The 16,451-nt window shown below is 39.5% G+C and overlaps 1 protein-coding gene across 1 annotated transcript in view; it reads right to left on the reverse strand.

The window, feature by feature from the left end:
* Positions 1-9,814: 9,814 nt before the first annotated feature.
* Positions 9,815-16,451, reverse strand: part of GAP43 (growth associated protein 43) — a 92,689-nt gene continuing 86,052 nt past the window's right edge. The window contains exon 3 of the mRNA XM_036850677.1: positions 9,815-10,503. Within this exon, the coding sequence (XP_036706572.1) occupies positions 10,415-10,503 (89 nt within the window). The 3' untranslated portion in view covers positions 9,815-10,414. The remainder of the gene's footprint in view (positions 10,504-16,451) is intronic.

The raw sequence follows: 16,451 nt of genomic DNA on the forward strand, positions 1-16,451 counted from the left end.
GACTATGCTTAATGACTAAACTATTACTATTTGGTCTCCTTTGACTGTTTTCCTTTGTTTCTGCATTTTCTCACTTGTCCGATTAAACTTATTCTTTGGCTAAATTTCTTCCACAGACAAAAGGCAGGCTGAGGACATGGGGGTTGGGGGGAGGACCATAGGGTCCTGCTCCGTTTCAGTACCACTATATTTTGTTAGCTACATTCATAATTGAAAGTGTTATGACTCAATGTTTCTTTCCCCCCCCAAAATTCGTAGACTAAAGCCCTAACTCTCAACATTACAGTATCAAATGTGAGGCTTTGGGGAGGTAAATAGATTTGGATGAGGTCATGAGGGTGGAGCCCCCATGATGGGATTAGTGCCCTTGTAGGATGAGAAAGACACCAGAGCTCTTTCTCTCTCTGCCATGTGAAGATACAGCAAGAAGGTGGCAATCTGTAAGCCAGGAAGAGTGTTCACATCAAGAATCAAATCTGCTATCATCTTGATCTTTGATTTCCAGCCTCCAAATCTGTGAGAAATAGATGTCTGTTGTTTAAGCCATTCAGTCTATGTATTTTGTTTTAGCAGCCCAAGAAGACAAAGACAGAAGGAAACATTATAATAATTATTATTTTACATAATAATCAGTAAAAATAAAGATGTATTTTATTTTCCATCTAAGTTTACAAACCCCTTGAATTCTATCCCAGTTGGATTCTAGTAGTTGAGTCCCTATGTACCAATTATTTTTACAAAAAATCAAAACTCCTTAGTTTTCTAAACAATTTACAAATAATTCCAGCACTTTTTTCCAGCCTCATCTGTATACAAAACCACATATCCCCTTATAATCTAATCTCCAGACATACAGACCTCTTGCCATGTCCAATTCTATCAAGTTGTTTTGTGTCTTTAAGTCTAAGGGTGGTCTCTCTGGCTGGAATATCTCTCTCTAACTTCTTCACCCAACAGTCTTCTTCATCACTTAAGACTAAGCATTTCTGACTTCTTCCTGTCCTCCAGGAAGCCTTTATTATTCTCTGCACAGTCTAGGTACACGTCTACCTGGTCCTCACAGAACTGTTTACTCCCCTACGGCAGCCCTCACAACCCTGCCCTGCCCTTGTTTCATGTCAGCATCCTTTAACTGTATGGATCATGTCTTATTTCTTGTGCTATCTCCTGTGTTTAGGGCAGTGCAAGGGTTTAATACATTTCTGTGGAATCAATTGATGTCCTGAAACTGTAGCAGCTTCTAGGCTCCTGCAGAATAGTCAGAAAACAGAGACTGAGCATGTATAACTAGGAGAAGTGAGTCCATCTGAGTTGCCCTGGTAATGGCTTTAAAGTAGCAGATAAGGATTTGAACTTAATAATATACAACATGACGCAATAACACCAACTTATGCATCACAAAGACTATTTGGAGAAAAGGCCAGCAAAGAGGAGAGGCAAAACAACATGACTTTGCCTGTTCAGGAATACAATAAAGCCCCTTTCCAGAGCAGGCCTGGGGTGCTGGGAAATCATCCCTATTTTCAGTGATACCCTGGTTAAATGAGTTCTTCCTATATCCTGATTCCTTTAGAAAAAATCCAGGATAGATACTAGTGACAACTGGTTTTATTACAGCTGTTAAGGTGAGGCTTCAGTGCTTTTGTTTTTATTTTTGTTTTCAACTTTTTATTTCTTATCTCACTTTCTACACTGTATCAAATTATTATATACACTTATATATATATATACACACACACCATACACATATTAAATATGTATATATGTATACATGTACATATACTCATATTTACATATATGTGTGTATATCATGTATAAATATATATATATATATATATATATATAGTGTCTTTCTCATCTGGCAAAAAAATTATACTAATTTTTATGTTATTAAACACCCACTCTATTGCAGCATAACTGTAACATACCCAGAGTAAATATTTAAAAATATTTGTTCAACATAATTTGCTCATAGGAAAGGATCCATGTTCATTAAGATGTATAATTACTTTCATACCATATGCTGTTCTGTTGTAAAATAAGGTTTGATATTTAAAGGTGATACCTATGCTTTCAAAATTAGATCACATCCAATATCCCATTCTTCTAAATATACAACATGCTTTATGACTTTCACTCTGAGTTTGGGGGTGGGGAAAGTGTCATTGGCATCCCTGAAACTCACTTCCAACCTTGGCTACCATGTTTTCCTCCTCAGTAGCCATAATGGTATTGTCCCTCAGCATTTTCAGTTTGTTAGTTAAATATTGAAAATATCAAATCAACATGTGAGGGAAGAATGAGGATATACTATATACCTTGGAGAGCAAATCACCATGCTTATGCCACAGATATTGTGAAAATGTCCAGGGGCCAAGGAACCAGGACCAACTGGGTGGGAGGTTACTGGAGCTGGGGCAAGAAGGAGGGACTGATGTATCAGGAATTTTTTACATTGTACATGGCAGAAGCACCATTCAAACTAGCTCAAGCAAAAATGGGAATTAACACATATAACTGAAAGGTCCAAGAATAGTACTTGCTTCAGGCATTGTTAGAAATAGGCGGCCAAACAATGTTACCAGGACTGTGTCTCTTTCCATTTTGTGGGTAGGCTCTTTCCATGTGGTGAGAAAACAGTCATCATCTGTGAAATGCATTCACTTGTCTAGAAATGCTACCAGGAAAAAAGTTTTTTTCCTGCTATCTCCGGCAGAAAATTCCATGGGAGGACTGGCTTAAGCCAGTCTCTGTGTCCAGGAGATGTATGGTCTGATTGGCCAGGCTTGGTTCTTATATCTATGCTATGTTGAGGAGGAGAGGAAAAGATTCTGAGTCAGCTCCATTAAAACTAAACAGCATAGATTCAACAAAAGAAAGAGGTAGTCTATTGCCAGAGGAATGGAAAGGATGTCAGGTGGGCAAGAACAACAGACGTCCACTGCTAAGTAATGTTATGAGACACTGCCCTATGGATAACTCTATTGTTTTAAAAGTGATAAGGTCAAAAAGCATGTGCCAAATTTAAATAAAACACTTAAGGTAAAATTTGTGATTACAGTTTTGAGAGAGAGTCATTCATTTCCATCTACTGAGATCCTACTAAATGCCAGGCAGTGTCTTAAAAGCTGGAAACAGAAACAAAAGAGAGAAAGTTCTTAATTTCATGAAGCTTATAGTCTAGTGATGGAAGATAGGTGAATAAAGCAACTGAGCAAAGGATACAGTATTTTAATGGAGATAAGACTTACCTCTGCTTGAAATACTTTCAGAGGAAAGGGTGATAGAAAATATTGAGCAAGCTGCTCTTGGGAGGCTCTGATGAGAATGTGATGTTTCAGAAACGACTTGAAAGAGCCACGTGGATTTCTAGGGAAGAGCATTCAAGTAGAAGGAATAGCAGGGGCAGAAGTAGCAATGGAGGACCAGGATGCAATGTCAGGAGTGGAGCAAGCAGGGACACTGAGGAGGCTGCTGTGGCTGGAATCTCTCAGCCACCACTGAGCGACTGAATCAAGACTTGAGAGAGTCATGTAGCCATTGTTACCCCAAGTTCATCATTGGGTAGATACATGAGAGTGCTAGGTTCTCAGGCAAATACTTCTCTCTCTTCTCGGACAAGGGGCCTGAGTTGCAACTTGGAGCTCCCATGGGAAGTTTGCAAAACCGAAGGATGGGAAAAAGAGGTAGAGAGTGACAGGCAAGAATCAAAGCCCTTTCATTCATTTATTCATTCGTCCACTCGTGCATTCTTGAAGCATTTATTTCGTATCTGCCTGCTATTTTCAGACACTTGGGTAACCAGAGTATAAGACAAGTAGGACAAAAATCCCAGACCTAAGCAGTTTGCAGTCTGGCAGGAATCGTTTTTGCAGACAGGGTGGGCTACATCAGGGAGGGGAAGGCAGGATTCCTCGGTCCAGGCTGGCAGGAGTTTAGAAATTCAGCAAGGGCAGCACTGCAGAGCACTGTTGGTGACCCCAGTGCTAAGGCAGAGGCTGACTTCCCTCCCGGGTGGAAGCGATACTTAGAGCCTTCCCTGCCTCTTGCTGCTGTAAGAGCTGAGACCCAGGTGCTGCTTTCCTCACCCTGCCACTGCCTATCCCCCCTTGCTTAATTAACACTCCTGGGTTTCTAGGCACTACCCTATTCTACTTATTAAAGGAAGAAGGGGGAAGGACCATGAGGGTAGAAAAAAGACAGACACAAAACTCTTCCTTTTGTTTCTACTCTGCATCATTTTTTCCCTAATATGGTGGGGAATTTTAAAAAAGCATAATTCTTCCCTCCAGGCTTAAAAAAAATTCCAAGGGAGAGAGATACCTTCTTTTCACTTCACTGCATAAAATGAAATATCCATCATCTTCTTATCTAGAGTTTAAAAATAAATTTGTACCAATGGTGTACAATCAATGAGCCCTTCATGAACATGAGTTTTGAAGTGACTGAGTCTTGCTTTATAACCGTGCTCTCCCCAGCATGGAGATAAACACAGCTGGGATGGGTGGTGAAAGCCCGCCAGGCATCGCAAACTGGTGGTTTGGTTTGGCAGCCCTAGATTATTCTTCTTTATTTTTAATTTATTTTCAGAATGTTAAGGTAGGTCATGAATTCTTTACATTTATTTATTTTATTTTTTATTTATTTTTGGCTGTGTTGGGTCTTCGTTGCTGCGTGCCGGCTTTTTCTAGTTGAGGGGAGCGGGGGCTACTCTTCATTGCAGTGTGCAGGCTTCTCATCGCGGTGGCTTCTCTCGTTGAGGAGCTCGGGTTCTAGGCGCGCGGGCTTCAGTAGTTGTGGCGCACGGGCTTAGTTGCTCCACAGCATGTGGGAACTTCCCGGACCAGGAATCGAACCCGTGTCCCCTGCATTGGCAGGCGGATTCTCAAGCACTGTGCCACCAGGGAAGCCCAGGTCATGAATTCTTCAGTTCGTCCCAGCCCTGACCAACTTGGAACCACTCCATGGTGTCTATATCTGTCGAAAGCAAGGAAACTTTTGGGAATATTAGGCATTTAATTCTCAGGTCCTCATGGGCCAACCCACTCTCAAGCCTTACAGTCCCTGGGTATCACCAAGACCTCACATAATCACAGCTGCCCAACCATCATTAGAAAATGTTTATCTAGAGAGCACGATTCTAGCATTCCCTTTGGGAGCAACAGGGCCAGGGTTAGGGTGAGGGTAGTGAGGTATATCAAAAAATGAGTGATCGAGATAAATAATATTTAATACAATATTTTAAAAATCAAAATTAATGTAAAAATGTCTATGATAAACATAATATTAAAATTTCAAATAAAAAATTTTGTTTGTTCTTTGTTTCATGACCCTGCATTATTGCACAATGGCACCATTCCTTCCCCATCAACCCTCAGCTCCCTGGCCTGGCAACATGGCCCATGTCCACCAGCAGGTGGGTTTGTGAGAGCTGACGATGGTGTGCCAACTGATCGGGCAACATGGAGCTTTCTATATAGTTATGTTTTTTATTGTAGAGCTTTTATTAAACTTCCCATTTGGTTCAAAATACAGAATGATATCTTAATAAGCGTACACAGAATTGCACATTTTTTCCTTTTACCTCAGGCTTCACTAAGGCACTGGAAAGCAGACATGGAAACCACAAGGTCCTCTTATTATTATTATTATTATTAGCAGTCTGAACGAAAATGTCTGCAGTGTGGAAAGCAGTTTACAAAACAATATGTACAGCATGAGCCTATTTTAGCTTTAAATATGTATCCATATACACATATGAATATAGCTTAATAGATAAGTGGATAATATATGGGAAAGGAGGAAGGCAGATAAGCACACAGACAGTCAATATGAAGATGTAGCTCTAAATGGTTAGATGCTCAGTTCTGGGTGGTAAACTGTAGATTTTTAACTTCTTTTTTAAATTATATTTTCTACCTTTCTACAATGAAAGAGTATTATTTGGGTAATTAAACAATAAAATTATTTTAAGCTTCTTATGACACTCCCATGTGCTTTCATAGCCTGATTATATACAAGGCAATGTTAATCGGCAACATTTTTCTTTGTGTGGAGGCATCTCGCTTCATCAAAGATGTGCTTAGTAAGGTACCATCTGTGACACTAAATATGCTGTATTTACCAACAAGGACGCATACCTGTAAAAAAACAAACCAGGTAACCAATCTGCTAGAAGATGTACATTTAAAATGTCCTTGCCACTTTAATAAAATTCTCCAAGAACATTTAATGACTCATCATTCTCATAGCTATAATCTTGCCCTCATTCCTTATGATGACTGTGAATTTCTTTCTAGGAAGGAAGCACAAAGTTGCAGTTATATACAAGTAAATATGTGACTGAAAGAGGTGGTGAGTGTGGATGCAGCCTTTTCCTACATGATAAGCAGGCATGAGTTTTAATCCCCTAGGGAAAAAAAGTGAGTTCTTTTGAAATAAAAAAAGCCCACAGTTTTAATGTTCATTAGCTAACATTTAGCTAGAAGGGTCACCAATCATTAAATTATTTTTATAGGCAGCTTAGCAGAAGCTGTTTCCATGACAACAGACAATGTATGGAAGGTAAAAAAAAAAAGTTAATGGACTTTGTGGTGAGCTTAATAATGCTCTATGGAAATCATTCATTAATCTGATTTTCCTGTTGCTCAGGATTCCATACCAACTGCAAAACCAGCTTTCCTGGGACTGGCTGATGTTGGAAATAATGCATTTTTGAGAGCTCCAGTGTGCCTTTCTCTAGGGAGTTGAGATAGAGAGGTTGGTAATCCCCCCTCAGTCTCTCTTATGAGCTGAATATGGGAAGAGACTACTACTAAAAAAAACAAAAAACAAAAAACAAAAAAAAAACCTTAGATCACCTCAAAGTAACTACGGAAAGTATAGGTTTGGTCAGAACAGCAGGCACAAGTTTTATCCTCATTCTCTTCTGGAATCAACATCAGCAGGTTTGCTCATGAATTAAATGTTATATCAGAAAAAGAGGAATCAGGCTGCTTTCTAGATTTCTGAACTAAGCCACTGGGTGGATGATGGTGGAAAAGGTTGAAGGATGAGCAAAGTGTGTGTAGGGCAATGGGAATAAAAGGTTCTATTTTAGAAACCTCTTCATCTTCAAAGAGATCAAATGTATTATGTCATGCCAGAACATTTTAGACCTAAATAACATAGCTCGGTCCAAAGAGTTTACTTCATGCAGACATGGCCATGGTTTTGTTATAAATTGAATATTGGGCCTGGTGCCCAGAATATAATCTTATTACCACCTGAAAGAATCACTTGTCACTGTTGAGGGATTTTTAACTTGTCCTCAACCTAGTTTTTATTTTTTAAACAGTAATCCAGATGTAGATGTTTGAGAGTCATCAAATTCTAAACAGAATTTAGAATCTATTTGTTTTTGTGTCTTGAATGGTCTATATTTCCCGGTATCACCTGACTTTGTGTGTGTTGTGTATATATTTGAGTCACATTGTTTTGTACCAGTGTGAGGGCTGCAGTTATCCTTGGCATGTCTTTTAGGATCATTACAAGCCTCTCTGATGTGTCTTCCTCCATTTTTATAATTCTATTAAGGAGACAAGATTTTAAAAATCAAATAAAAATAGATATTCATAAGTAAAAACAAAATTCCAACTCTGACACAACTAGTAAGACCACTGAACAGTGTATGTTAATATAGACTTAAAATGTCATATGCTATTATTTTCTATGAATATGGATTCAGTGGAAGAAGTTTAGAATTATACTTTGAAGGAGTTGAATTGTGTCAGGTCACAGGAATGTTGCTTTGAAGTGTAGATTTGGGAAAGAAATGAAAGCATTTATCCTACCAAAAATCTTTGGGGTAAAACAATTCCTAAAGCAATATCCTGACAATATGGCTCCAACCCATGGATAACATTTTTCAACACCTTTTCTCACATCTGATGAGACCATAATCCGATCAAGATTGAGTCCCAGGTACTTGCAAAGTCTTCTGTGGAAATCACACCAACTCAGAATAAATTCAAAACTCTTTAATTGTTTTAATATGTTATTGATGCTTTCCTTTTGACCGTTTTATGCTTTTCCTTATAAACCTTTTTCCTTATGATTTCTTCTTCCACTTAGTGTCAGTGGTGAGGAAAAACCCCTTGATCCAGTAAGGACTCATCTTTCACATGACATCAGCTTTCTTCAAAGCATTAACTGGGCACCAGCTCCACACAAAGCTGAGCAGAGTTACCAAGGTGTAGGTTGTATCTCCTAAGATCACTTATTTCCATGATCTTCATTATTTTGAAGGCTTTGACACAATTTTCTCTTCCTTGTTGGGAAATTCTATGTGCAGATGAATGCAGAAAGCTTAAGGGAGTCCATTGGCAATGCTTGTCTATGAGAATCAGGGTCAGGACAGAGTATGACGTGTTAAGAATTTGTACCAGGATTGACTTAGGAAATTTAGAGGGAAAAAGAACACAATCAGATGCTTCAAGATTTAGGGACATTGTTTTGTTTCTCACGGGAACTGTTTACCTTCTAGTAGAGGGTATTAGAAAACAGAAACTGGAAGGAAATTTGAAAAGGATAGATGTGCCAAATATAGACCTTTTCTTTGTATACTATCACCATTGGCAGGAACAATGATTATGACTAATCAAGAGTCTGTCAGCTGCCTTGTGTGGGGATAAGTCTAACAGAAGTTAATAAACTGAAAAAAATTAAATGGACCATGTCAATACTTGGGTTAAAAATAAATTATCTAAACAAAAGCCTGGGGGTTTCTAAGAGTTATGCATGTCTTACATTATTTAACTTCGCAAAACCTAGAATAACTTTCCATTGGATACGTCTCCTGAGTCATGAAAATACGCTGAAGTGATTTTAGTAGAAGCAAGTCTTAGTGGCTGATATGGGTTGAATTGTGCCCCTCCTCTCCCAATTCACATGTTGAAATCCTAACCCCAAATACCTTCAGATGAGACCTTATTTGGAGACAGGGATTGGACAGAGGTAATAAAGTTAAGGTGAGGTCATTAGGGTGGGCCCTAATCCAATATGGCAAAAAGGGGAAATCTGGCTATTGAGATACCCAGAGACGATGTGAAGAGACATAGGAAGAAGATGGCCATTTACAAGCTGAGGAGAGAGGCCTGGAATAGATGCTTCCCTCACAATTCTGAGATGGAATCAACCCTGCCAACACCTTGATTTTGGACTTCAAGCCTCCAGAACTGTTAGCAAATAAATGTCTGTTGTTGTTTAAACCACCCAGTCTGTGGTACTTTGTTACAGCAGCCCTACAAAATAAAATAGCACCCAAGAGCCCAATCAAGGACCTATGCCATTGGTTCTGACTGAAGCCTTATGGTTTCATCCATCTTTTCTTTGTCAGGGTGGTTGGTGTCAGACTGGGAGGCCAGAACAAAGATAAAATGTAAGAATCCCGGGCTTCCCTGGTGGCGCAGTGGTTGGGAATCTGCCTGCTAATGCGGGGGACACGGGTTCGAGCCCTGGTCTGGGAAGATCCCACGTGCCGCGGAGCAGCTAGGCCCGTGAGCCGCAACTGCTGAGCCTGCGTGTCTGGAGCCTGTGCTCTGCAGCGGGAGAGGCCGCGATAGTGAGAGTCCCGCGCGCCGCGATGAAGAGTGGCCCCCACTTGCCGCAACTGGAGAAAGCCCTCACACGGAAACTAAGACCCAACACAGCCAAAAATAAATAAATAAATAAATAAAAACATGTCAATTCATTAAAAAAAAAAAAAAAAAAATGTAAGAATCCCAGTGTGTCAAACCAACTCATGAGAAGGTGGAACAGAAACACAGAGCCGTTGGGAATTTGATTACTCTCATGGTTTATTAATATTCAGATTGAAAAAGGAGCCTTAGAGCCGCAAGTTAACGCTAATTGGCACATTTGCTTTATTTCTTTATTTTCAAAACAAACTGGGTTTTGATTTTTTTCCTTTTTGTTCATTCCATCACATTGAAAAGGAGGAAAAGAAAAATGGTTTTGAATTCACTCGATATTTTGGACTCCTCAGATGAACGGAACATTGCACACACACTTGGAACAGAGAGATAGAGAGGAAAGTGGACTCCCACAGGGCCACACGCACCAGATCAAAAAACTTGGATACAGTGCAAGAATTTCCCAAAATGATTGGATCATCATTACCAAAAACTCGCCATAACAACACCAAGAAACAAAAAATGTTTAAGCCTCACTGTTTGACTTGGGATCTTTCCTGCTTTTTTTTTTTTTTAAATGTTTGCCACACAGAGAGAAAGAGGGCTAGTGGGTGGGAGAGGACAGACTCACAGACGTGAGCAGGACAGGAAGGGAAACTTCAGAGAGGAGTTGAGAAGAGGGTGAGGAGCGACAGGGTTCAGGAGAGGGGAGAGTGGGGATGTGGAAAGCCATTTCTTAAAGTTCAGGCATGTTCTTGGTCCGCCTCGCGTTCTTCTCCTTTACCCTCATCCTGCCGGGCACTTTCCTTAGGTTTGGTTTCGTCTACAGCTTCTGAAGAAGAAAACAGATGGGGTTAGGGCGGGGGAAGCAGAGTTAGTATTTTGTCTCATCTGTTCAGGTAATAGTGCAATGCATTTCTTCTTTTCATACCACTTCATAAAAGATTTAAGATAAAAAGAGATTATTGCTATCTCAGTAATGTAATTTCCAGGTTCAGAAGAGTTTACCCCCAGGAAATTGTTCAGTGACACATAGAGAAAAGCTCAGGAACAAAGCTGTGATATTGTGGGCGAGGAGTTCACTAAAGAGAAACTACCATGGTCTTTAGTCTCTCAGCCTTACAGTTAAGGTATCCACACAGGGGGGGTCCACAACGATCTTGTATTTCTTTTGCATTAATGTCAGACTTATCATGACAGATACTTTATGTGGATCATTCAACATCCATTCCAACTCTCTCACCCCTTATTTCTAGTATTATAAAGGCTGGAAAGGGCAATACTTGCATTTTCAGCTCCCCTTGGAGCTAGGGATGTCCATATCACACAGTGATGGCCAAATCGATAGAGACAAACTTCCCTGGGAAGGCTCCAGAGGAGGTGTTTGCTCTTTACTCTATCCTATTCCTGATGACTGTGACATCAAACAATACCTGGTAGTGTAGCAGTCACCTTGTGACTATGAAGATAAAAACTATACACTAAGCATAGTGAAGGCAGAAAGATAGAAAAAAACCTACTTGTGACCAACCATACTACTCCTGGACACTTTTCCTCAGACTTTTTCTTATTAATGTGAGACAAATGACTAACTTCTTTAAGCCACTGTAGTAGTTTTTAGTTTCTGGCATCAAAAACATTCCAAATGAGTACACTTATCCATAGGGCAAGTGTATTTTACTTAATAAGAAAGACTTTGGGGCTTCCCTGGTGGCGCAGTGGTTAGGAATCTGCCTGCCAATGCAGGGCACACGGGTTCGAGCCCTGGTCTGGGAAGATCCCACATGCCGCGGAGCAACTAGGCCCGTGCGCCACAACTACTGAGCCTGTGCGTCTGGAGCCTGTGCTCCACAACAGGACAGGCCGCGACAGTGAGAGGCCCGTGCACCGCGATGAAGAGTAACCCCCGCTTGCCTCAACTAGAGAAAGCCCTCGCACAGAAACGAAGATCCAACACAGCCAAAAATAAATAAATAAATTTATTTAAAAAAAAAAAAGAAAGACTTTGTTTCTCTTTAAAGGGTCATTTTTTTCCTTAGGAAAGAGGTGATTTTCTAATTACTCTTCTGCCTGGTTTCCTGCTAGAACTCAGTCAACTGATTTCATACTACAGACGGCTTACTAGTATGCCAGCTAATGGAAAGAGAATTTGCCTTGACATCACATCTGTTATTAAACTAAACTCCTGTATCAGGGTCCCCAAGACTCCCCCCAGGTTCAGCGATTTGCTAGGAGGATTCACAACACTCAGCATGTAGTCTTACTCATGGCTACCATTTACTACAGTGAAAGGATATAAAACCAAAAAAAGCAAAGGGAAAAGTTGTATGGGGCGAAGTTTGGAGGAAACCAGGCACAAGATTCCATGAGTCCTCTCCCCATGGACTCATACAAGACGTGCTTAATTCCTCCAGCGATGAAGTGTGACATGTGTGAGATGTCATAGACTAGGGAAGCTCACCTGAGCTTACAAGTCCAGGGTTTTTATTGGAGACTGGTTGTGTAGGCACCCTCTACCTAGCATGTACCAAATCCAGACTCCCAGGAGGAAAACAGATGTCCAGCCTAAACCACATTGTTGGCGCAAAGAGTTTAGGCACAATGAACACTCTTTTAGGAAGTGGTGAGAACCCTCTCAAAATTCAAGTTGCCAGATGCCAGCCAAGGGTCAATTTTTCACACAAGTATTTCTAAGACTTGAGAGATGTTGAGACTAGAGAAATGGGGAACTTTTAGGAGGCCATTAGAAGAGCTCATAAAAATGTATGTTTCTTTGAAATCAGTCAGCTATATATTTATATTCAGATAAAGCTGAACATTTATATCCAAACAAGACCACTGCTGCTAAATATAATTTTTGGAATTCCTTCTTTGGACACCTATCTAATAATATTCTTTTAAGTCTCTTCAGTAGCAGAAAATGCTTATTGTTTTGAAAATAGATGTGTTTTTTTAAGAATCAAATGAGGCTGGTCTGGTAAGTAGCAACTATGATAGGTCATTTTATCTTACAATGACTTGTTTTTGACCAAAGTTTTTAAGTCTGATTTATTTTGTGGGGTTTGCAACAGACTGTAAGTTACTTTCAAAATGTAGTTATCCTAGTGAGGCTATCTACTACTACTCATAAAGAATTTTTTAAGGCTAGATCCCTCCAAAGTGATCATTATTAACTCTTGAAGAACCAGCACACTGATCACATTTTCCAACAAAAATTTTTGGGTGAAACTAACTGAGTTCTGATCTTCATAATACTCTATGTAGCAGCAGTGTCCCTCGTGTATTATAGAACTTTGGTGCGCTAATGGATCATTTAATTTTCTATCAGAAGAAAGCTTCCATATTTGTTAGATCTTTTTATAGAAATTTTCAATTCTTTCAGATAATTTATTTAGTTCCCTAGCCATGCCCAAACTTTGGAGCCTACAGGTATGCCCACAGTGGTTTATCATCTTTACCAGTTCCAAGAAACCACATATTTAGTGCCCTCTTCAAACTGCAAAAGAAACAGAATATTGATTTAAACTGTCTAGAAGAACATAGAAGGATTAGCTACAGGAGCAAGAGAAGACTTCAAACCTCTCTTACTAAAATAAAAACTTGGGAGCTATTATGTATGAGTTGAAGGAGATTAGGAAACTCAAGAGAAAAGGTGAAATCAGGTTGGTTAAGGTGAGAACAGAGGTATATTTGTGAAATAAGGGAACACAGTTCAAAAGGAGAAAAAGAAGGAACAAAAATCCAGATAATTTTAAATAGCCACAGTTTCTGTCCACTTCTGGAGTGGAATCAGGTTAAATCCTTCCAAATTCCCCCACTTTCTCTTGCTATTCTTTGCCTGGGCCCAGGAGAAATGGTGAAACTTGACATGCATCTGTTTATTGTGACAGGAAGTCATTGCTGTCTGTTCCTTATTAAAAGAGCTTCAATATCTACATATTCTTTCTCTCAAATGCTTCAAAGTGTTTGAAATATAATTATTTATTCATTTAGTTGTTCTATAAATTGGTATCGAACACCTTCAATGTGCCAGACATTCTTCTAGGTATTGAGAAGGAAAGTGAGAAAACCAGTAAATACCCTCGATCTTGTTTAAGCTTTTTGTAATAAACATTTAATAGGCAATGAAATCCATAATTATAGAATATTGGCAGTGAGAGGGACCTCTAAGATCACCCAGTGACTAAACCATAAGTCTTCAAAGCTAACGACAATATCTACTTTTGTACAACTTTGAATCCCCCATGTCCAGCACAGAACCTCGTGCAGGAAAGGCCCTCAGTAAATACTTGCTGAATGAAAGAATGAATGGACATCCTCATTTCATAGAGGAGGAAACTGAAGTTCAGATAAAGAGATTTTTCTCTAAATCATATGGTTTGCTCATGTCAAGCCAGGACTAAAATCTAGGTCTTCTACTTGTCCAGGTTTCCCCATTATATCAGGTGGTCAAATGTGACCAGAGAAGGTCAAGAAGGTCTTTATGGAAAGAACCATAAATTGTAACTTTCCTGACCCCTTGTATAAAGTGTTTAGCTATAGCTACCATATTTGAGTCTTTCCTACACGTTTAGAACAGTTCTAAGTGCACTTGTGTCATTTGGTTAATTCTCACAGCTACCTTTGTCATCCCAGTTTTATAGGTGGGGAAGCTGATGCACAATAAGATAAAGGAACGCACTCTCCGTGAATGGCAACAGTGAATTTCAACCGAGGACAGAGCCATCTAGGTAGTATCTATTTTACATTGCTCTCCCAGCTCGTCCCTTTGCCCAAGAAGGGTGGATGGGCTCAGAGTAGGAGCTATAGCAGGGGGTCCACAGGTATGTAGGCCTGGAGACTATGAAGTCTAAAAATTGGTCTTTGTAAAAGCAGTTCAGAATGGAGGGAAGAATTCTGATTAGTCTTGAATAATATGAAATCTGGTCTTGGCCCCTTCTGGCACTAATTACATAATTTGTAAATGCTAGAGATGAGTTAATATGTATTCTTTTTAGTATTTTATGCAAAACGTTTGATCATCATGGTGAGTTCAAAGATGGATGAATGGCTGAGGCCAGCTGGTCACTCCAGAGATCATGATTCAATTAGCGTAAATAATCACATTCCCCATCTAGAGGCTCAACCTCTCTCTGAGACAGTTGTTACTTAAGAAGAGGCTGTGGAAGCTAAAGACTGAATGGGATTTTCAGTACCAAGTGACATAAAGCAAGTGAGGGAAGTAAATGGGCCCGGAGCTGGTGAATGAGGAAAGCCTGATGTGACAGCTGAAATCCAGCAAGTTAAAGAGTAGAAAGTGTTCTCCCTGTTTCAGTTTAGCTCTGAATAGTACTTTTACTCATATTAAATATGAAAACCTAACATTAATACTGTTATTTTGGTTAAGGCATTACAGGAAAAGAAAGATCACAAAGTGAATCACAGTTGACCCTTGAACGACAACTGGGTTGGGGGCGCCGACCCTCTGTGTAGTTGAAAATAATCCATGTATAATTTATAGTGGGCCCTCCGTATCCATAGTTCCTCTGTATCTGCACTTCCTCTGTAGCCAACATCCAACATCCATAGATTCAACCAACACGGATCGTGTAATACTGTAGTATTCACTATTAAAATGAATCCACATATAAGTGGACCCGTGCAGTTCAAACCTGTGTTGTTCAAGGGTCGACTGTATATATCTCCTATCTATGTGTATATATCATGTGACTAGCGAGCTTCCTCACTAGGGATCATTATTATTCTACCTAGGATGGGTTTCTTCTCCAAAATCAGTCTTCACCCCAGAAATCAACCCTGAAATCCAATTTTATTATGATATAGACTATGCCCCCAAATAAATAAATAAAACAAAAACTGATGACGTGTTTTAGCAGTTTGGTCTAAAAGGGGGAAAAATTTGTCTATTAATAAAATAAAATTGAGCAATTTTAATAATTATTATTTGTATTAAATAAATTCACAAAAATTACAGTCAACTTGAAGAGATAATGTTAGAATCTGATAAAGAGCTATACCCTTCTCCAGCCTTGGCATGTTAGCCTTGACAAAAACATTACTTCTTCTGGGCCCAAAGACCTCTTAGAAATAACGATGTTCACTAGCAGCTGCCGTGAATTTTACCATTTCCATGTTACTTTAAAAAGAGAAAGTTAACATCATGACAGTAGAGCCATGTATTCTTCATGTTCTAGAGTTGAAGGTTGCTTCAAAAGGGAAGAAAGAAATGTGTTCATTAATTCATTTATTTATTCAGTAAAAGGTCCTGGGCCCTTACTACATGCCACACACCGTGCCATGCATTTCAAATGCAATGTAGTGCAGTGGTGATACAACAATGAAAACATCAAGCAAAAAGCTCTGCCTTCTTGGAATTCATATGCTAGTAATTATTGTTTATGGGAGAAGGGGTGATAAAGGAAAAAGTAATATCTAGACAAGAAGAGCTCAGCCCAAAGGGGCATATTTTCTCCTAGGCCACTTCTCTTGGATTTGCAAAGTTGAGCGTCTCTAATGAATCTCATAAAATTTGAAATGTGGAAAACTCTAGTAGTTTTCATATTCTTGACCCACAACTACCAGTCCTAAGAAAGATCAAGACCACATTAAGACAGCAATAAAAATGAAAGTCATTTCTATATCCCTTTGGAACCGGGTGGCGGTAGGGGACCCTGGTGGATGATTTCACAGTGGTCCTTGAAATATGTGCCTCTAACTGGCTCTCTGATTCTTGCTGAAATAGATTCTGGAAGCAGCTCTTGTCTTTATGCATTCCGTTCA

This window comes from Balaenoptera musculus, chromosome 4, assembly GCF_009873245.2.
Source record: "Balaenoptera musculus isolate JJ_BM4_2016_0621 chromosome 4, mBalMus1.pri.v3, whole genome shotgun sequence".
Lineage (NCBI taxonomy): Eukaryota > Metazoa > Chordata > Mammalia > Artiodactyla > Balaenopteridae > Balaenoptera > Balaenoptera musculus.